This window comes from Solanum stenotomum, chromosome 5, assembly GCF_019186545.1.
Source record: "Solanum stenotomum isolate F172 chromosome 5, ASM1918654v1, whole genome shotgun sequence".
Taxonomy (NCBI): domain Eukaryota; kingdom Viridiplantae; phylum Streptophyta; class Magnoliopsida; order Solanales; family Solanaceae; genus Solanum; species Solanum stenotomum.
Window position 1 is genome coordinate 63,019,159 of NC_064286.1, and position 15,647 is coordinate 63,034,805.

General features: G+C 33.2%; 1 protein-coding gene, 1 non-coding gene and 1 pseudogene across 5 annotated transcripts; 2 read left to right on the plus strand and 1 right to left on the minus strand.

Moving 5' to 3' along the window:
• Window positions 1–2,319: 2,319 nt before the first annotated feature.
• Window positions 2,320–8,480, plus strand: LOC125864792 (protein FAR1-RELATED SEQUENCE 12-like). Of its 4 annotated transcripts, none has more exons than XM_049544867.1 (2): window positions 2,320–4,835; window positions 8,100–8,480. In XM_049544867.1, exon 1 carries the CDS (start codon window positions 2,460–2,462, stop codon window positions 4,800–4,802), a length of 2,343 nt encoding a protein of 780 aa, XP_049400824.1. In that variant the 5' UTR covers window positions 2,320–2,459; the 3' UTR covers window positions 4,803–4,835; window positions 8,100–8,480. The 4 variants fall into 4 exon arrangements, with proteins under 4 accessions (XP_049400824.1, XP_049400826.1, XP_049400828.1 ...); XM_049544869.1 differs by having other exon boundaries at window positions 8,155–8,480; XM_049544871.1 differs by lacking the exon at window positions 8,100–8,480 and adding an exon at window positions 7,656–8,046.
• An 868-nt stretch (window positions 8,481–9,348) lies between these two features.
• TRNAP-AGG (transfer RNA proline (anticodon AGG)) lies at window positions 9,349–9,420 on the minus strand. The gene has a single exon. It is a non-coding gene; the product is annotated as a tRNA-Pro (tRNA).
• Window positions 9,421–10,593: 1,173 nt separating this feature from the next.
• On the plus strand, window positions 10,594–11,710 carry LOC125864828 (uncharacterized; annotated as a pseudogene).
• The last annotated feature ends 3,937 nt before the right edge of the window (window positions 11,711–15,647 follow it).

A 15,647-nucleotide genomic window follows, 5' to 3' on the forward strand; every position in this document is an offset into this window, starting at 1 on the left:
TGTTGAACTGCTGATAACTATTGGTAATGGTGATTGTCCGATTGATATCAATGGTTAGTTATATATGATGGTCATTTTTTAGATGATTGATGATGATCGTGATGATTAGTGTTGATAATTATGAATAGTAAGTTATTTATAGTGATAATTGTTTGCAAAATTGTTTGTATCAAATCAAATTTATTCGAATTGGATTATTTCCAAATTGAAAATTGAAAATTGAAATCAAATAATACAAAATCAAATGCACACTTCTAACTACCTTAATGAATGGTGATAGTGATAATATGATTAATAATAATTATTATTAGCAGTAACACTTGATAATAATGGATCGATAATAATAACAGCAGATAGATTAGCTTGTAAATTTTTTCTTTAACAATCATTTTTAACTTGGAGAGTGCACTCTCTCTTTCTTCTTTGTCTTCTTTGTCAGTGAAAGAAGGCGTCAATTGATCATTATTCCACTTACGATTTAGTGCTTATATCAATCATATAAAGACGACTTTATTTCATTGAGGAGATGCAATACGCATTACCAAGTGTCTGGTGATCAATAATTTCAGTCTTTTTTGCTTTTCTATCATAGTCTATACTTGTCCATCCAAATGATCGATGATGAAAACTTAAAGAATATGATATACTCAAACAAAAAAAAAATTATGACACAATTAATAGGGTGATAAACTCGGAAAAAAAACTTTTTTCCTTACATTGAAGCTTAGTTGAAAGATGGGAAAGCTTCAACAAATCATCTATTTTCTTCTTTAGAACTAGCTGAAATGACATAATGTTTTACTATAAATGAGTTTCACCTTACCAAAACTCCACTTCCCAAATCGAACTTAATTAGAAACTTTTTTTTTATATAATATAAAAATGAAAGATTTTAGTTATCCTTATCAAAGAAGGGTCCCATTGCACATTCAATTCATACACAAAGAATTCATAAACAAATAAACTTACATTGTTTAGAAAGCAAAAAAGAGAAAATTTGCAAGAAAAAGTTAAATAGATTAACCTACAAATAAAAGTCTTGAAAGAGTGAGCGTAGAAAAAGGTATTTCTTCATTCTTTCAATAAAGAAGTCGATTTCCAAGCTTACTTAAAATCATTCGTGATCCCCAATATAAAAAGTAAATAAAATAATTATAAAAATTTGCAAAAAGAAAAATGGCGAAAAATATTTAGTTTTGTTTTTAAAAAAGAACAAAGAACAAAATAATTTTTTTTGAAATCTTGAGAAAAATTTGCAGCCACTATCTTATAAGTATACATCAAGTAAATTCACTCAATCACTCTCATACATATAACTAGTAAATCACACAAGAAATATAATCCGCTCATATGCGCACAACTTGTAAAATACAAATAAAATGTGAATTCGCATTAAACAAGTTTAGTATGACGAACTCGACTAAGAAGGCATTGACAAGAAAAATTGATCTCTAACCTTCCTTATACAAAACTACCTTTACACCAATTCAATATTGAGATAATTTTTTTAGCATGTAAAATTTCCATTTTTGATTATATAATTTCTACATATATATAGGGAAAAAGGACAGATATACCCCGGACTATAAAAAATGTTTTATGTATATCTTTCGTTATATTATTGAGACACCACAGTCTTTATCGTTCAAAAGTGAAGCACTTGTATTCTTCACACTAACGGACGGACACATGTCATCATCCTGTGCATCTACCCAATTATTCACTTAATTTTAATCCACAAAGAAAAACCATCCAAATTAAAGAAAAACCCGCCCAAGTAATTATCTAATCCACCCACTCACTAACACCCTAATAATATACCCAAATCAAAACACTCCTACATGATGATTTCAAAAATAAAATGGACTGTACTTTTTGGAGGACACAAATTCTTTACATAAACAGATCTTTTATCATCACTATACCAACATTATCAAAGTAGCTATTTAGTCTGAAGGAGAAATGAAGAAGAACTTGGGGTGTTTTGATTTGGGTGTATTATTAGGGTGTTAATGAGTGAGTAAGTAAGATAATTACGATTTTTTTTGGGTTAAAATTAAGTGAATAATTGAGTATACATAAGATGATGACATTTGTTCATCTGTTATTGTAAATGATACAAATACTCCACTTTTTGGATGACAAAGATTCAAGTGTCCCAATAGTATAACTAAGGGTATAGCTATATTATTTTTGATAATTCGAACTTCGAAATATATTTTATCATTTTTTCATATATATATATATATATATATATATATATATATATATATATATATATATATATATTAAAAGTTCAGCATGGAGTGTAAAGAAAAAAAAAAGTACATAGAAGACAAAAGTGAACCGATTGCGACACCATTTTTCAGAGGACAAAAACCCTCTCTCTCCAAAGTCCAAATCTTTCCGCCGCCTCCGCCGGCCGTCGACCGTGAAATTGATATGCAATAGATATTGATATGAGTAGAGAAGAGATTGTTAATACGATGACTGTTAGAGCAAAACCAGCAGCAGGATTAGCTATAGCTACTATTGTAAAGAATAATGGTCACCATCGCGATATTGATGAAGAAGGAGAGTCGAGGCTTGAACCAAATGTCGGGTTAGAGTTCGATTCAGCCGAAGATGCACAAGAGTTTTACAATCTCTATGCTACGAAAATTGGATTTAGGATTCGAATTGGTCAGCTCTATCGTTCCCGGATTGATGGGTCTGTTGTTTCCCGGAGATTTGTTTGTTCCAAAGAGGGGTTTCAGACTACTTCAAGAACAGGATGTCCAGCTTTCATAAGAGTGCAAAGGCTTGATTCTGGGAAATGGGTTCTCGCTAATATTAAGAAGGAACACAATCATGAGCTTGAACATCCAGGTGAGATTTGCCCATCTCGAATTCAAAGAAAAATTGTTACCCCTACCCCTACCCCAACCCCGAAATCGAAATCAGCTTCTGTTTTATCAACTAGGACTGGACTTAGATCACTTGATGAGGATGGCCCATCTGGGATTCTCGATTTTAAGCGTCTTAAAAGGGAGAAAATTAATGGAGAAACCAGAAGTGAACCGTATAAGGGGTTGGAGTTTGTTTCTGCTGGTGAAGCGTATGAGTTTTATCATACTCATGCTGCTAATACTGGGTTTAAAGTTAGGATTGGTCAGCTGTTTCGTTCGAAGAATGATGGGTCAATTACCTCGCGGAGATTTGTTTGCTCTAAAGAAGGGCATCAGCATCCGTCGAGAGTAGGGTGTGGAGCTTTCATGAGGATACAGAGACAAGAATCAGGAAGGTGGTTGGTTGATCGTTTTCAAAATGAACATAACCATGAGCTTGGAGCTCCCATTGATGCTAGTGAGAGAGTGTCATCAAAAGGATTCAAAGAAGAATTAAGCCATGGGTTGGAGAATATGGATTTAGTTGAATCAAATGGAGGGTTTAGCCTTGTTACAAGGTCCAGGGAGAGTAAAATTGGAAGTGATTGGTATAATGAGCTTTTTGACTATTTTCAGGCTCGGCAGGCAGAAGATATGGGATTTTTCTATGCAGTGGAAATGCATAAGGGTAGAGCCATGAGTGTATTATGGGCTGACTCTCGCTCTAGATTCTCTTGCACTCAGTTTGGGGATGCAATTGTTTTCGACACAACCTATAGAAGGGGTAGTTACTCAGTGCCACTTGCTTCGTTCATTGGTGTTAATCACCACAGGCAACCAGTACTTCTTGGCTGTGCCTTAATTGCTGAAGAGTCTGAAGAGTCATTTACTTGGTTGTTCCAAGCTTGGCTTCGGGCAATGTCAGGGCGTCGTCCTATCTCCATAGTTGCTGATCAAGACTGGGTCATTCAACATTCAATTGCTCAAGTTTTCCCCGGAACACATCATCGGTTTTCTGCATGGCAAGTTGTGGCTAAGGAGCAGGAAAACATTGGTGCATTGCTCTCGATGAATCCTGAATTTAAGTATGAATATGAAACTTGCATTTTCCAGAGCCAGACAGCTAATGAGTTTGAAGCAGCATGGAATGTGCTTATTAACAAGTATACTATGAGAGAGAACACATGGTTAAAGGATATGTATAGGATGCGTAAGAGTTGGGTGCCATTATACATTAAAGGCACATTCTTTGCTGGCATTCCAACGGACGGAAGCTTGAAGTCATATTTTGGCACAATATTGACATCTCAAGCACCACTTAGTGAATTTCTTATACGGTACGAAAAAGCCCTTGAACAACGTCGTGAAGAGGAAAGAAAAGAGGATTTTAACTCATTCAATTTGCAAGCAGTTCTGCACACAAAGGACCCTATAGAGGACCAGTGTAGAAGGCTTTACACTATTACTACGTTCAAAGTGTTCCAGAAAGAGCTTTTGGAGTGCTATAGTTATGTTGGAATTAAGATAAATGTTGAAGGTGCCATTAGTAGGTATCTGGTGCAGAAGTGTGGGAATGGAGATGAGAGGAATACAGTTGCCTTCAATGCCTCCAATATTAACATCAGTTGCAGTTGTAAAATGTTTGAGTTTGAAGGTGTGCTGTGTAGACATGCCTTGAAAGTTTTTCAGATAATGAACATAAGGGAGCTTCCATCTCGCTATATCCTACATCGTTGGACAAAGGATGCAAAATATGGTATACTACGTGATGTCGATTCAGGGGGTGCTTCTCAAGATCATAAGGCATTGATGTCGTGGAGCTTAAGAGAAGAAGCAAAGAATTACATTGAGGCAGGAACAGCATCTTTAGAAAGATATAAACTTGCGTTTGAGATCATGCAGGAGGGTAGAAGAAATCTTTGTTGGCAAAACTAGGGAAGTACGGGGTTTAACAAACATAGATAAGAGGTATTTTCCTCCTCCTCCTTTTATTTCATTGCTATGAGTTGAACTGTATCTCCAGCGATGAATTTCAAGATTTGTACATGTTTGGATCTTTTCAGAAAAAAGAAAAGGAAAAAGATGCTTATTTATTTTCATTGCCTTCTCCTCACAAAATTACTTTAGTGTTATATTGCGTTGTGATTGATTATTCATCTGAATCACTGATCATAAACATAGATGCATTTTATTTCCGTCATGATTGATCATTGTTTTTTTTTTTTGGGAAAGTTAACATTTTATAGACAACAATACACCAATGGTGTAATTCAGTAGTAATTACATCAGGAGTATACAGTAAGCAAAACCAAAAGATCTATCATTTATACCCCTCCTAAACTATCTAAAAAGTGAGTAATATCCTCCACCTCTTTGGGGAGGACATGATTACACAAAAAATAAAGGGTTATAAGACGGTTCAGCTTCAAACTCTGGAAAGGGATGCTCTTGTTTTCGAAGCATCTCTGGTTCCTTTCCTTCCAAATTGTCCACCAGATGCAAGCAGGGACAATCTTCCATCTCTCCTTGTGACCTGATGTATTCCCTTCTCTATTCCAGCATGCTAGAAAATCTGAGGTGTGTCTTGGCATGGACCAGCTGATTCCCCTCAAATTCAAAAAGACCTACCACAATTTCTCTGTCACTCTGCAATGGAGGAAGAGATGGTTTGTTATCTCTGTTTCTATTTCACAAAAAAAACACCTGGAGCATAACTGTCTTCCCCTTTTCATTAGATTGTCCTGAGTTAGTACTGCCTCCCTAGCTACCAACCAGGTGAAACAAGCCACCTTGTGAGGAACATTAATTTTCCATATCATCTTCCAAGGCCATGGTAACAACATTTCAGCTGGCCTGTCAAAATGTCTATAAGCTGATTTTATTGTGAACTTCCCATTGTTGGCCCTCAACCATTGTAAACTATCCTCCTTTGTGTCAAGGTTATTTGCCTGCTCCAAAGACTTGTAAAAATCTGCTAATTTGTCTATCGTGATTTATCATTGTATTAGTCAATTACTCGTATCTTCTATCAATTTATATTTTTGTTTTGTTAAGTTGCTTTCTTTTTAGCTTTTGTTTTTTTGCTTGGCAGATCGAGGCTTTCATCAAAATTCTTATTTGTAAGTTAATTTTTGGACTCGACCATTTCTGAGTATGAGTTAGCCTCAATGTCATCAGATAATTTTCCAAATAATGTAGGGATAAGGCACAAGTACCACCCCGAACTATACCCGAAATTCCAGCGACACACCTAAACTTAACTAGGGTCCTATTACCCCCAACTAATTTAAAATGGAATAAATACACCATAAATGCTAAGTGGCATAGAGAGTGTGCACACTCTGTTGAAGACAATTGAAGATTACAAAAATAATTTTAAAAGTAATTAACAGGTACAAATGTCATTTTTTAATTGGACATTACTTAATTAATTAAGTCTAGTTAAATAGACTCCTTCATCTTCTAAATAGAAGGGATGTATTAGAATTGATGTTGACTGCTTGCTAACCATTGGTGTCTTCTCCGGCGTAGCATTCATACACTATAAACCTTCCCACCCTTATCCAAAACAATTCTTCACTCGAACTTTCTCAAAGACCCAACGCAACCCCTCTTTTATCTCTTCCTTTCTCCAATGAAAAATCCCATTTTCATGTTTGTTTCACATGGCATGTCTTCTTCCAGTCATTTTCTGGCTTCTGCTATGGTAACTCCTAATTTTCGATGCTTACTGAAGAAGGGTTTAAGAGAATTGGGTTTTGGGAAGGATTCTTTGGATGTTAGTGAGAATTAATATGAGTCTGAGGTTGAGGATTATGAGTCAGTAGCTGAGAATGAGGATGACCTTTCCGTTTCTCCGGTGTCTCTTCCGGTCGTATTCTACAGCGTTTTCTCCGATCGTCATGCATCAATAGGAGTACAAATCCTAGCATGTCAACACATAGCCTCACCATTTTTACTTCCCTTTGAAAAAACAGATCTCACCACAAGAATGATTCAAGTTGAGGTGGAAAAGAACCACAAAAACGATTCAAGTGGCTGGTTGTGGAACTAATGATCCAGCAATGTCAGCAATTAATGAAAAGGGATTTTAATGGTAAAAAAAAAGATTTAATGCTTAAAAAGAATGTGGCCACCATGATGGAGGTCTCAAGTTCGAAACCCCTTGCTAGTGAAAGCAAAGGGTTTGCCTTTTGGGTTGAGCTCGTCGCATCGGGCTTGCCTAGTGAGGGTCATCTCTCCTATGTGGTTTGTGAGCTATTGCATAGGAGCGGGGTTCTACCCTGTGCGCACCCAAAGAATAGCGGCTGCGGGTTTCCCTTGTCATACAAAAAAGAGAATGTGACACTTGTAATACACACAGAGGACACTCATTTGGTTATTATGCCACGTCAGCATCTAGGGTGACATTTATTTCATTATAAAATAGTTTAGGGGTAATAGGATCCTTAATTAAGTTTTGGTGTGTTGCTTGGATTTCGGGTATAGTTTGAGGGGGTACTTGTGCCTTATCCCAATAATGTATGTACCGAAGCTGATGTAAATGCTTTTATTAAGCGTATCAAACAGCTACCATTTATACACAACTGCCTGATATTTTTCATTGCCAGGTGACATTTTGTTGCATTTTTTTTCCCGATTAATGTCAATTGTTGTGTACAGATGCAGTGAGCATCCAAGAAAAGATCTGAATTTGACATGAAGCATTTAAATCCATTATTCAACTTTCTTACTGAAGGGAGTGAATTTCTATTGGAATCACTAATTCATTAGGTTACTTCTTTGAAGAGATATTGATCATAATCATGAAGTAAGAAGGGAGGTATTTGTTATACAATCATACTGCATATATAGTGGCTGAGTCAAAAGAATTATTGCGAAGTCCGTTGCTTGGCTTTAACATGGTCAATGACAAACCTTAAAATGATAACCTCTCCTGGAGTGGGTTGCTGCAGTTTGAGTACTACATTTTAGTTTTTTTAACTCTTCTTGACTTGAGGAGATCGCGGAGCATTCACTTTCTATGTTACTATTTCCCAATTAAACTGCTTGATTCCCTTATATGAAAAAATTGGATGCTGGAGGGGGTTCTATATGAATCATCTACTCTAGATTATTGTAATCCTTTAGTAATATCCGAACAAGGAAGTTCTTCTCCACCATGTCATACTAAACTTGGTTCCTAGGTCAAAGACCATTAGTCGTCTTGAAAACTTAGTGATATTCTTGCAGAACATTGAAGCCAGTGTCAAAGTTTGATGATCAACCCCGTGTGATGTTGTGGCAGTCTGTTGTACCAACAATTTTGGTAATTCCAGAGCTTACAAGACTTGCTGCATATTTTGGATCAAGTCAGAGTATTTTGCCAAATGATAATTCGAGGATTGGTGCTACCAAATAGTGATCCTCTTCCTGAAGCAAACAAACCATCATATGACTAATTTTCTTTCTCAATCACAATCACAAACTGCAACTGTAAATAAAAAATGTTGCTACAAATGATACTCTCCAGGGCTTCTTAGTAAAACTGGACAATTTGTGGTACTGAAAGAAAGCTTGACCAAAACGGACAGTTGGAAAATCCATCATCAACCTCTGGAAAATGGATCCTGCAGTGATGGATCTGTTTTTCTTGGAGCAGACTATCTAATGTAAATAGTATCGACTCGCGTTTGGATTTTGTAAGCTCCTTAAATTTTTTATAGGAGCCATTTGAAATTGTACAGGAGCTGTTGTTATTGTAATCTATTTGCATCCGCTGGATGCTGGATGAGTGAAATCTACTCTTTACTTTATCAAAAAACTGGACCATTGTGACTATCAAAAAACTGGACAATTGTGACCATTGAGTTTTCTATTGTAGTATCTCATCTGGTCCTATATTTTGATGATAGTCATTAGACAATGAGAAAATCACACAATTGAAGAAATATTTGGTCAGTCATATTAGAGCGGAGGGTTTTTTGGAAATAGGCTTTCTACCTCCACAAGTTAGTGGCAAGGGCTGCGTACATTCTATCATCCCCAGTCTTTCACTTGTGGGATTTCATTGGGGTGTTGTTGTATTTGGTCATATTTGAACCAAGGACTTAAGTAAGCTCAAATACTTTGTGGTCACTCACATGGTGTTTCTGATACATTGGACATCCTTTATTCGATACTCTTATTGGGTCTTACTTTTATCACTTTATTGCAAAGAAAAATCAATAGAAAAGCGAGCACTTAAATAACTTTAATTAGGATAATTTGGTAGACATTACAAAGTCTTTCCTTATTTCTTGAACTTCGTGCTTCGATCAAATGGTGCTACATAAATTGGGTCGGAGGGAGAAGGAGTTTTTGGGTCATTTGATGGTGTTGGCTTTCAAGAATTGGCTGGTAATGGTTCCTCTCAATATATATTTTGTGATAATTCTCTTAATATATGTATGAATAATTTATGCAAGATCGTATAAGTCGAAAAGCATTGGAAAAAAATAAAGGGGCATTCCGAGAATTGAACTCGGGACCTCTCGCACCCTAAGCGAGAATCATACCACTAGACCAAATGCCCTTTGTTGTAAGCTGTGGTCTGTGTTTTAATTATAAATTAGTTGAAGGTTAGATGAGCTTAGTAATATATATCATAAGCACTAAAATCATACTTCGTCAATAATTAAGGGACGAAAAGTGTTATTAACTCTTTAAAAGCAGTAGAAGAAGAAAAAAAATCTTATTTTGAGCATTCTATTTTCTGAGTTTAACATCTTACTCTTCCATCTCAATTTATATGATATCCTTTCCTTTGTTATCTTCTCTAAAAAGAATGTTAGTTCATTTCTATAATTAGAGATAACTTATCTTTAAAAAATTTCCTTTTACTCTTTATGAAATGACGTATAGCCACAAAAATATTTAAGATTCGTTTTTTTCCTTATATCAAGTTAAATGGTGTCACATAAATTGCGACTTAAGGGAATATTTATTTCCTTTTTCTCTTCTTTTCTTTTCCAGTTGGCAGCCTCTTATGTGGTTTATAATTATTATTGTTCATGGTAAGTTCTTTATTCAAATTGTCTGTATTTGCTCCAAAGTTGTCTTTTCTAATTTCTATGGTTGTCTGCATGAAATTAATTAAGGAGGGACCATTTGAACTAGTTGTGGTATGTTTGTTTGTTTAACTTTGTTTTCTTGCAGTCATTTGTTCTTTTGGCATGTTTGTTTCTCAAGTGAGCTGGTTCGATGAGAATAGGTGAAAAAAATCATAATTTATAACATAAATTTTTCATTAATTCGTGAAGAGATAAACCTCTATTTCTAGTAATGATGAGACAATGCATATTCCATTCGTAAAGAGATGAACCTCTATTAAAAGTTAAAAGGGTTCAATGATGTCAATTAGATTTAATTTGTATCTTAGATTCATTTTTTTATAATAATACATCCATATTTCATTCTCTCGAAATTCTGAATATACCTCGAGTAAGCTTGTCATTTGGCACATTGAAAAAATGTGGAAAAAGTATAAGCATTACTCATGACCACATCTCAAATGAACCCCACAGAGTTTTGGATCATATTGAGACTTGACATTTCCTTACAATATAACCATACCATTTTTCTGATACTGTTTGATTTGATATAAAATTGAGACAGAGAAAGCATTAATAATAAAATCTTTTTAAGTTGATTCCAATAAAAGATACCTTCTCTACCCCCTTCAAATTCACATTAATTCCTCTAACTTCATTCATCCTTGTCTTGATAACCATGGAAGAAAAATATAGTATAGGTTTGTTAGGTATAATGGATCAATTATGGTTTCATCAAATTATTCTCTTTTCAAAACCCCCATCAATTTCATTTCCTAAAAATCTTGAAAATCCCCTGCCTATTCAAGACTCTCTGACATCAGTTGAATCAGAAATCATTCTTCTACAGGTAACAAATTAACGAGCTTGCACTTAATAGTCAATCAATTCATTTTTCCGCTTTCCTATTGCACATTTCAACTCTTTGCTTATATAGTCCGTTAAGTCTAACTAATAGAAAGTGCCTATGAATTCGTTCCAACAAAAGTAGTTATTGTTGTTTATTTAAAAAAATAGAACCCGTTAAGGATGTACTTGTTTTTCCTTCTTTCCTTTTTTTCGTCGAGATTGGGAGTTGGTGTTAGGTGTTGTTCTCTCTATTTGCAAAATTACCATATCAGACTTGATATAAAGAGTTATGTTATTATGTATAATGCTATAATATCTCAATTTTACCCAATAGATGAAAAGGAATTTGTTACTGTCAGTGTACATAACTTAAATTGTCGTTTGAATTAAGGTTGTATTGTTTGTCATTGAAGGATGTTTGTGAAAAAGAAGAAGACAATGAGAAGGAAAGATCAACAACAAACATGTCTCATTCATTATCACATAAAAAATATTCAAGAAACAGAGTATTGGAGAAATCACTGAGTAATTACTAGAGTCTTGGAGATCTCGAGCTTGAAGAATTACGAGGTTTCATGGATTTAGGATTCATATTCCGCAAAGAACATATAAGCAAGAGAATGATAAATGTAATTCCTGGATTACAGAGGCTTGAAATAGAGATATCCGAAGACGAAGAAAAAAATTGTGAAAATTCTGAAGCAATTGTAACAGAAGGAGAAGAAGATGATAAAAGGGAAATTGCACGACCTTATTTGTCAGAGGCATGGCTTATTAAAAGGCCTAATTCACCATTGTTGAATATGAGGATACCAAGAATTTCTGCAGCTTCTGATATGAAGAAACATTTGAAATATTGGGCTAAAACAGTTGCAACTGTGGTTATGCAAGAATCTTGATTTTGTGTACAGAGTATCTCGCGTTGATTTCTCAGATGATCATTCAATTAACTGTTGTTATCTCATAAAGTTATTTTCTAGAACTTATATTGTTTAAACATATTGCATTCACCAACCAAATATAAGATATGATTGGAATTTCTCCGTCTTTAATCCGAGGTTTTGAATTCGAACATTTCAGTAGAGAGCTTTTTAGTTGGCTTATTCGACATAAATTCAGATTAATTAGTCGAAAATAACCAAATTGAAAAAAGGGGTATTGCATACTTAGCCACGTTAATGAAGATTGTATTGTATAAATAGCACCAAGTATCTGCTTTTTGATACAATATTTAAAATATAGCCAGGTTTATAATGTGTTTAAAGTTTATCGATATGGGGCATCCATTAGGTGATATTTTTTAGGCTATATATGGTAAAGCCGATCAAAGTGCAAAGATACTCAATTTTAATGTCACTATTTAAGTTATGTTTTAAGTTTATAAAATTTATATGTTTATTTGCTTTAAATCAATTTCAGTCCTCAGAAATGTGAATGGAATTAGTTTTACAAAATCCCATTGCAAACCAAATGTCTGAAGTTTTATATATAACTACAATAAAATTATTATGTCTGAACTTGAATCATTTAAAATTGGGTTTTATCAAAATTTATAACTTCAGATACCATATATCTATATATATCTAAAGTTATTCCATTATTCTGAATTAGATAGACGACTAGACATAAATAAATAGCAATATCTAAATAAAATACCCATAAAATATTTTAAGGTAAAGAATGAGCAAACAAATTTAAATAGTATTACACCTTTCCCCTTCATTTTCCACTCGCACGACAAGGATGACAATATAACTTTGTCAAAATATTTGTCTAATATTTTAGGAACTTGAATAAAATTATTCATCTTCAAATTTATAATTAAGATTTCTTATAATGAAATCCAAGATAGTATATTCCAACATATGATTAATATTTTATTAATTTGAAATAATTCTACAAATATAAATAAATACGTTGGATAAGTTGTTTGTACAGATTTTTTATTTTGAAGAAATCAATATGTATAGATACAACATATAGTGTTTTTCATGAAACAAAGTTGAAAATTTTCGTATATTTTCTGAATTAGACAAAATTTAATCTTCTACTATTGCTACAAATTAGATCTCATAAATATTAGGGAAAAAATTGAAAAAATTCAAACAAGCAGAGATCTGTAGTTACCTAAGTATATGTGGCTACCTAGTGGAGTCATATATCTCCTACCTGAAGGATTAAAGGTACATGTGTATCAATTCAATAAATAATACTTGTTTGAAATATTAGAAAACATATGAGCCAAGAAGTGTATTTAAATCCAACCCAAACAATTTTGTGGATGTAACGTACACTACCACCCACATTGCCAAAATTTTGATCATTAATTGTTTAGTAATATCATAACTATGATAATGAGTTAAAAAAACTTAAAAATAAAAAAGAACCGTAATCTAAAACAACTGATTGATAGACAGTTTTGTTGGCCTAGGTAAAAGGCAAAGAAAAACAAATTTGGATTAAAATAATAGTTGAGCTGATTATGTTAGAGTCTGAAGCAGCGATGGCGAAACAAAAAAACTGATATTGATAAAAAGAAGTAAATAGCGTTTACAAATACGAAGTCAACTATTGAGAAGGATAAGTTAATGAGTCAAAACTTGTCTCGATAAGGCGATAGCAAAACATGAATAATCCTTCAACGTATTGACTTGACCATGGCAAAAAATGAGGCATCGGATGAGCACCAGACATTGGCATTTAATTTGCACTGTAGCATGGTTTTAAATGCAACTTTAGTATAACAACAATTCATTTACATATTCTTAAATGCAACCTTAGTATAACAACAATTCATTTACATATTCTCCTTTATCAAGGTTTCCTTGTCTATTAAAAAGTAGTGACGGAATATTATATGTTTTCACTCTACTATAAAGAAAAAAAATAATAATTTGACGTTTAACAGTACAAAATCAACTTTAAATCATCTTATTACAATTACTAAAATTTTATCAAAATTTAACATAATACATATTTATTCTTCTATCATTGCCAAAATTATGTCGAGTGTTTAAATCTATTATGGACTATAATGAATGATATATGGGTATTTTCTCATTTTTGTGAACCTTAAAATTATGGAAAAATTGTAGAAATCCCACATTTTAGTTTACTTATTACCATTATCCCCTATAAGTTTTACAAATCTCCAAAATCCCTCATTTTCGCGCATCAGATTAGTGTATCAGCGCTTATATTATTGTATCTCGCGCATCAGATTAATGTATCAGAGCTATATAAGTGTCGATACATGCGCGAGATACAATAATATAAACGTTGATACATTAATTTGGTGCGCGAGATACAATAATATAAGTGTTGATACATGCATCTGATGCGCGAGATACAATAATATAAGCGCTGATACACTAATCTGATGCGCGAAAATGAGGGATTTCTGTAATTATAAATTTTTAAGGGATAAATTATAATTTTGACTTAAAAGTATGTGATTTCTATAATTTGTCCTATAATTATTTCTTGTGTATGAGAATTATAACTTTAAAACCAAATGTGTTTAGTCAATTTTATCTTTTCTTCTAAGGTAAAAAGAAAAATTTTCATCACTATTATTATAATTTATCAAATTTATGTTCGTTATTTTTTTTTATACGATGATCTATCGGAATTTCGTCTCAATTTTCCAACGAATACTTTTTAGTTGTATTTGGCCGTCGAAAATCAGACGGTACAAATCCAACCACATTATTTAAAACTAAGACTTAATTAATTCCACTACAATTTTTATTATTATACATATACAAAAATAAAATCAGCTCCACATGCTTTACTGATGATTTAGTTGATTTACTCCATTAATTAGCAGTTATAATGCTGCTAACTTAGGATTAAAGTTGACATCAATTTTCACTTAGACCATTTTAATTAGACTTTGTTCATTTTAGGCACTTCATGTCATATTCCGCTATATCATTTTGACACTTTTTGTTGACATGACATAGTGAGTGTGATAGACTGCTTACCCTAGTATGAAAAGCTTATTTAACCTATTTTTATTTTATTTTTTTCTTCTTTCTTCCTCATTTTTAGCCACCATTTCCCAAAACTTAAACTCCTTCCATGAAGAAATAGATCCAATGGCACTACAGAGGAAGAAACGGATTTCATCGCAAAGATATTTCAAACTTAAACATAGGAATGGCTGTGCAAGTGGGGTGGTGGAGAAAAAAACATAGGAATTGCTGTGCAAGTGGTTAATTTTAAAAAAAAATTATGTAGATAAAAAGTTGCCATATGTCATTAAATCATTGACCTTCTTTTTTGGGAAATAGGTCTCAAATATATTCGAATTTTGACCGAAATCGTTTTAACAATTCCAAACTTTGGGCAGGGGTAATAGGTCCTACCCAAAGTTTGGGATTGTTACAATAATTTCGATCAAAATTCGGATCTATTTCAAATCCTTTTCTTTCTTTTTTTCTACTCATCAAAATTTATTATGTAAAAATTATTTTCACTATATATGTCACATGTCTTTATTTAATTCACCTTTTTTGACACATCATCAATGAGTATGTTACACATACCTTACACATTTGTCAAAAATGTGTCAAAATGGCATGCCAACACATGATAAAAGGTATCTAAAATGAACAAAATTTAATTAGAGTGTCTAAATAAAATTTGATGACAACTTTAAAGAGACAGCGATGAGTGTCACCAAAAAAGTAACAGTGGGGTAAGTGCATGCTGGGTAGTACTAAAAGTCATATCAACCATAGCTTATTATTGTGGTTCAAATAACTTGTTAGAAAAATATTATTAAAAAAATTAAGGATTATTAGAAATTTCTCTAATTAAGTTTACTCAAAAGTATTAATGACATTTTTATTAGCCT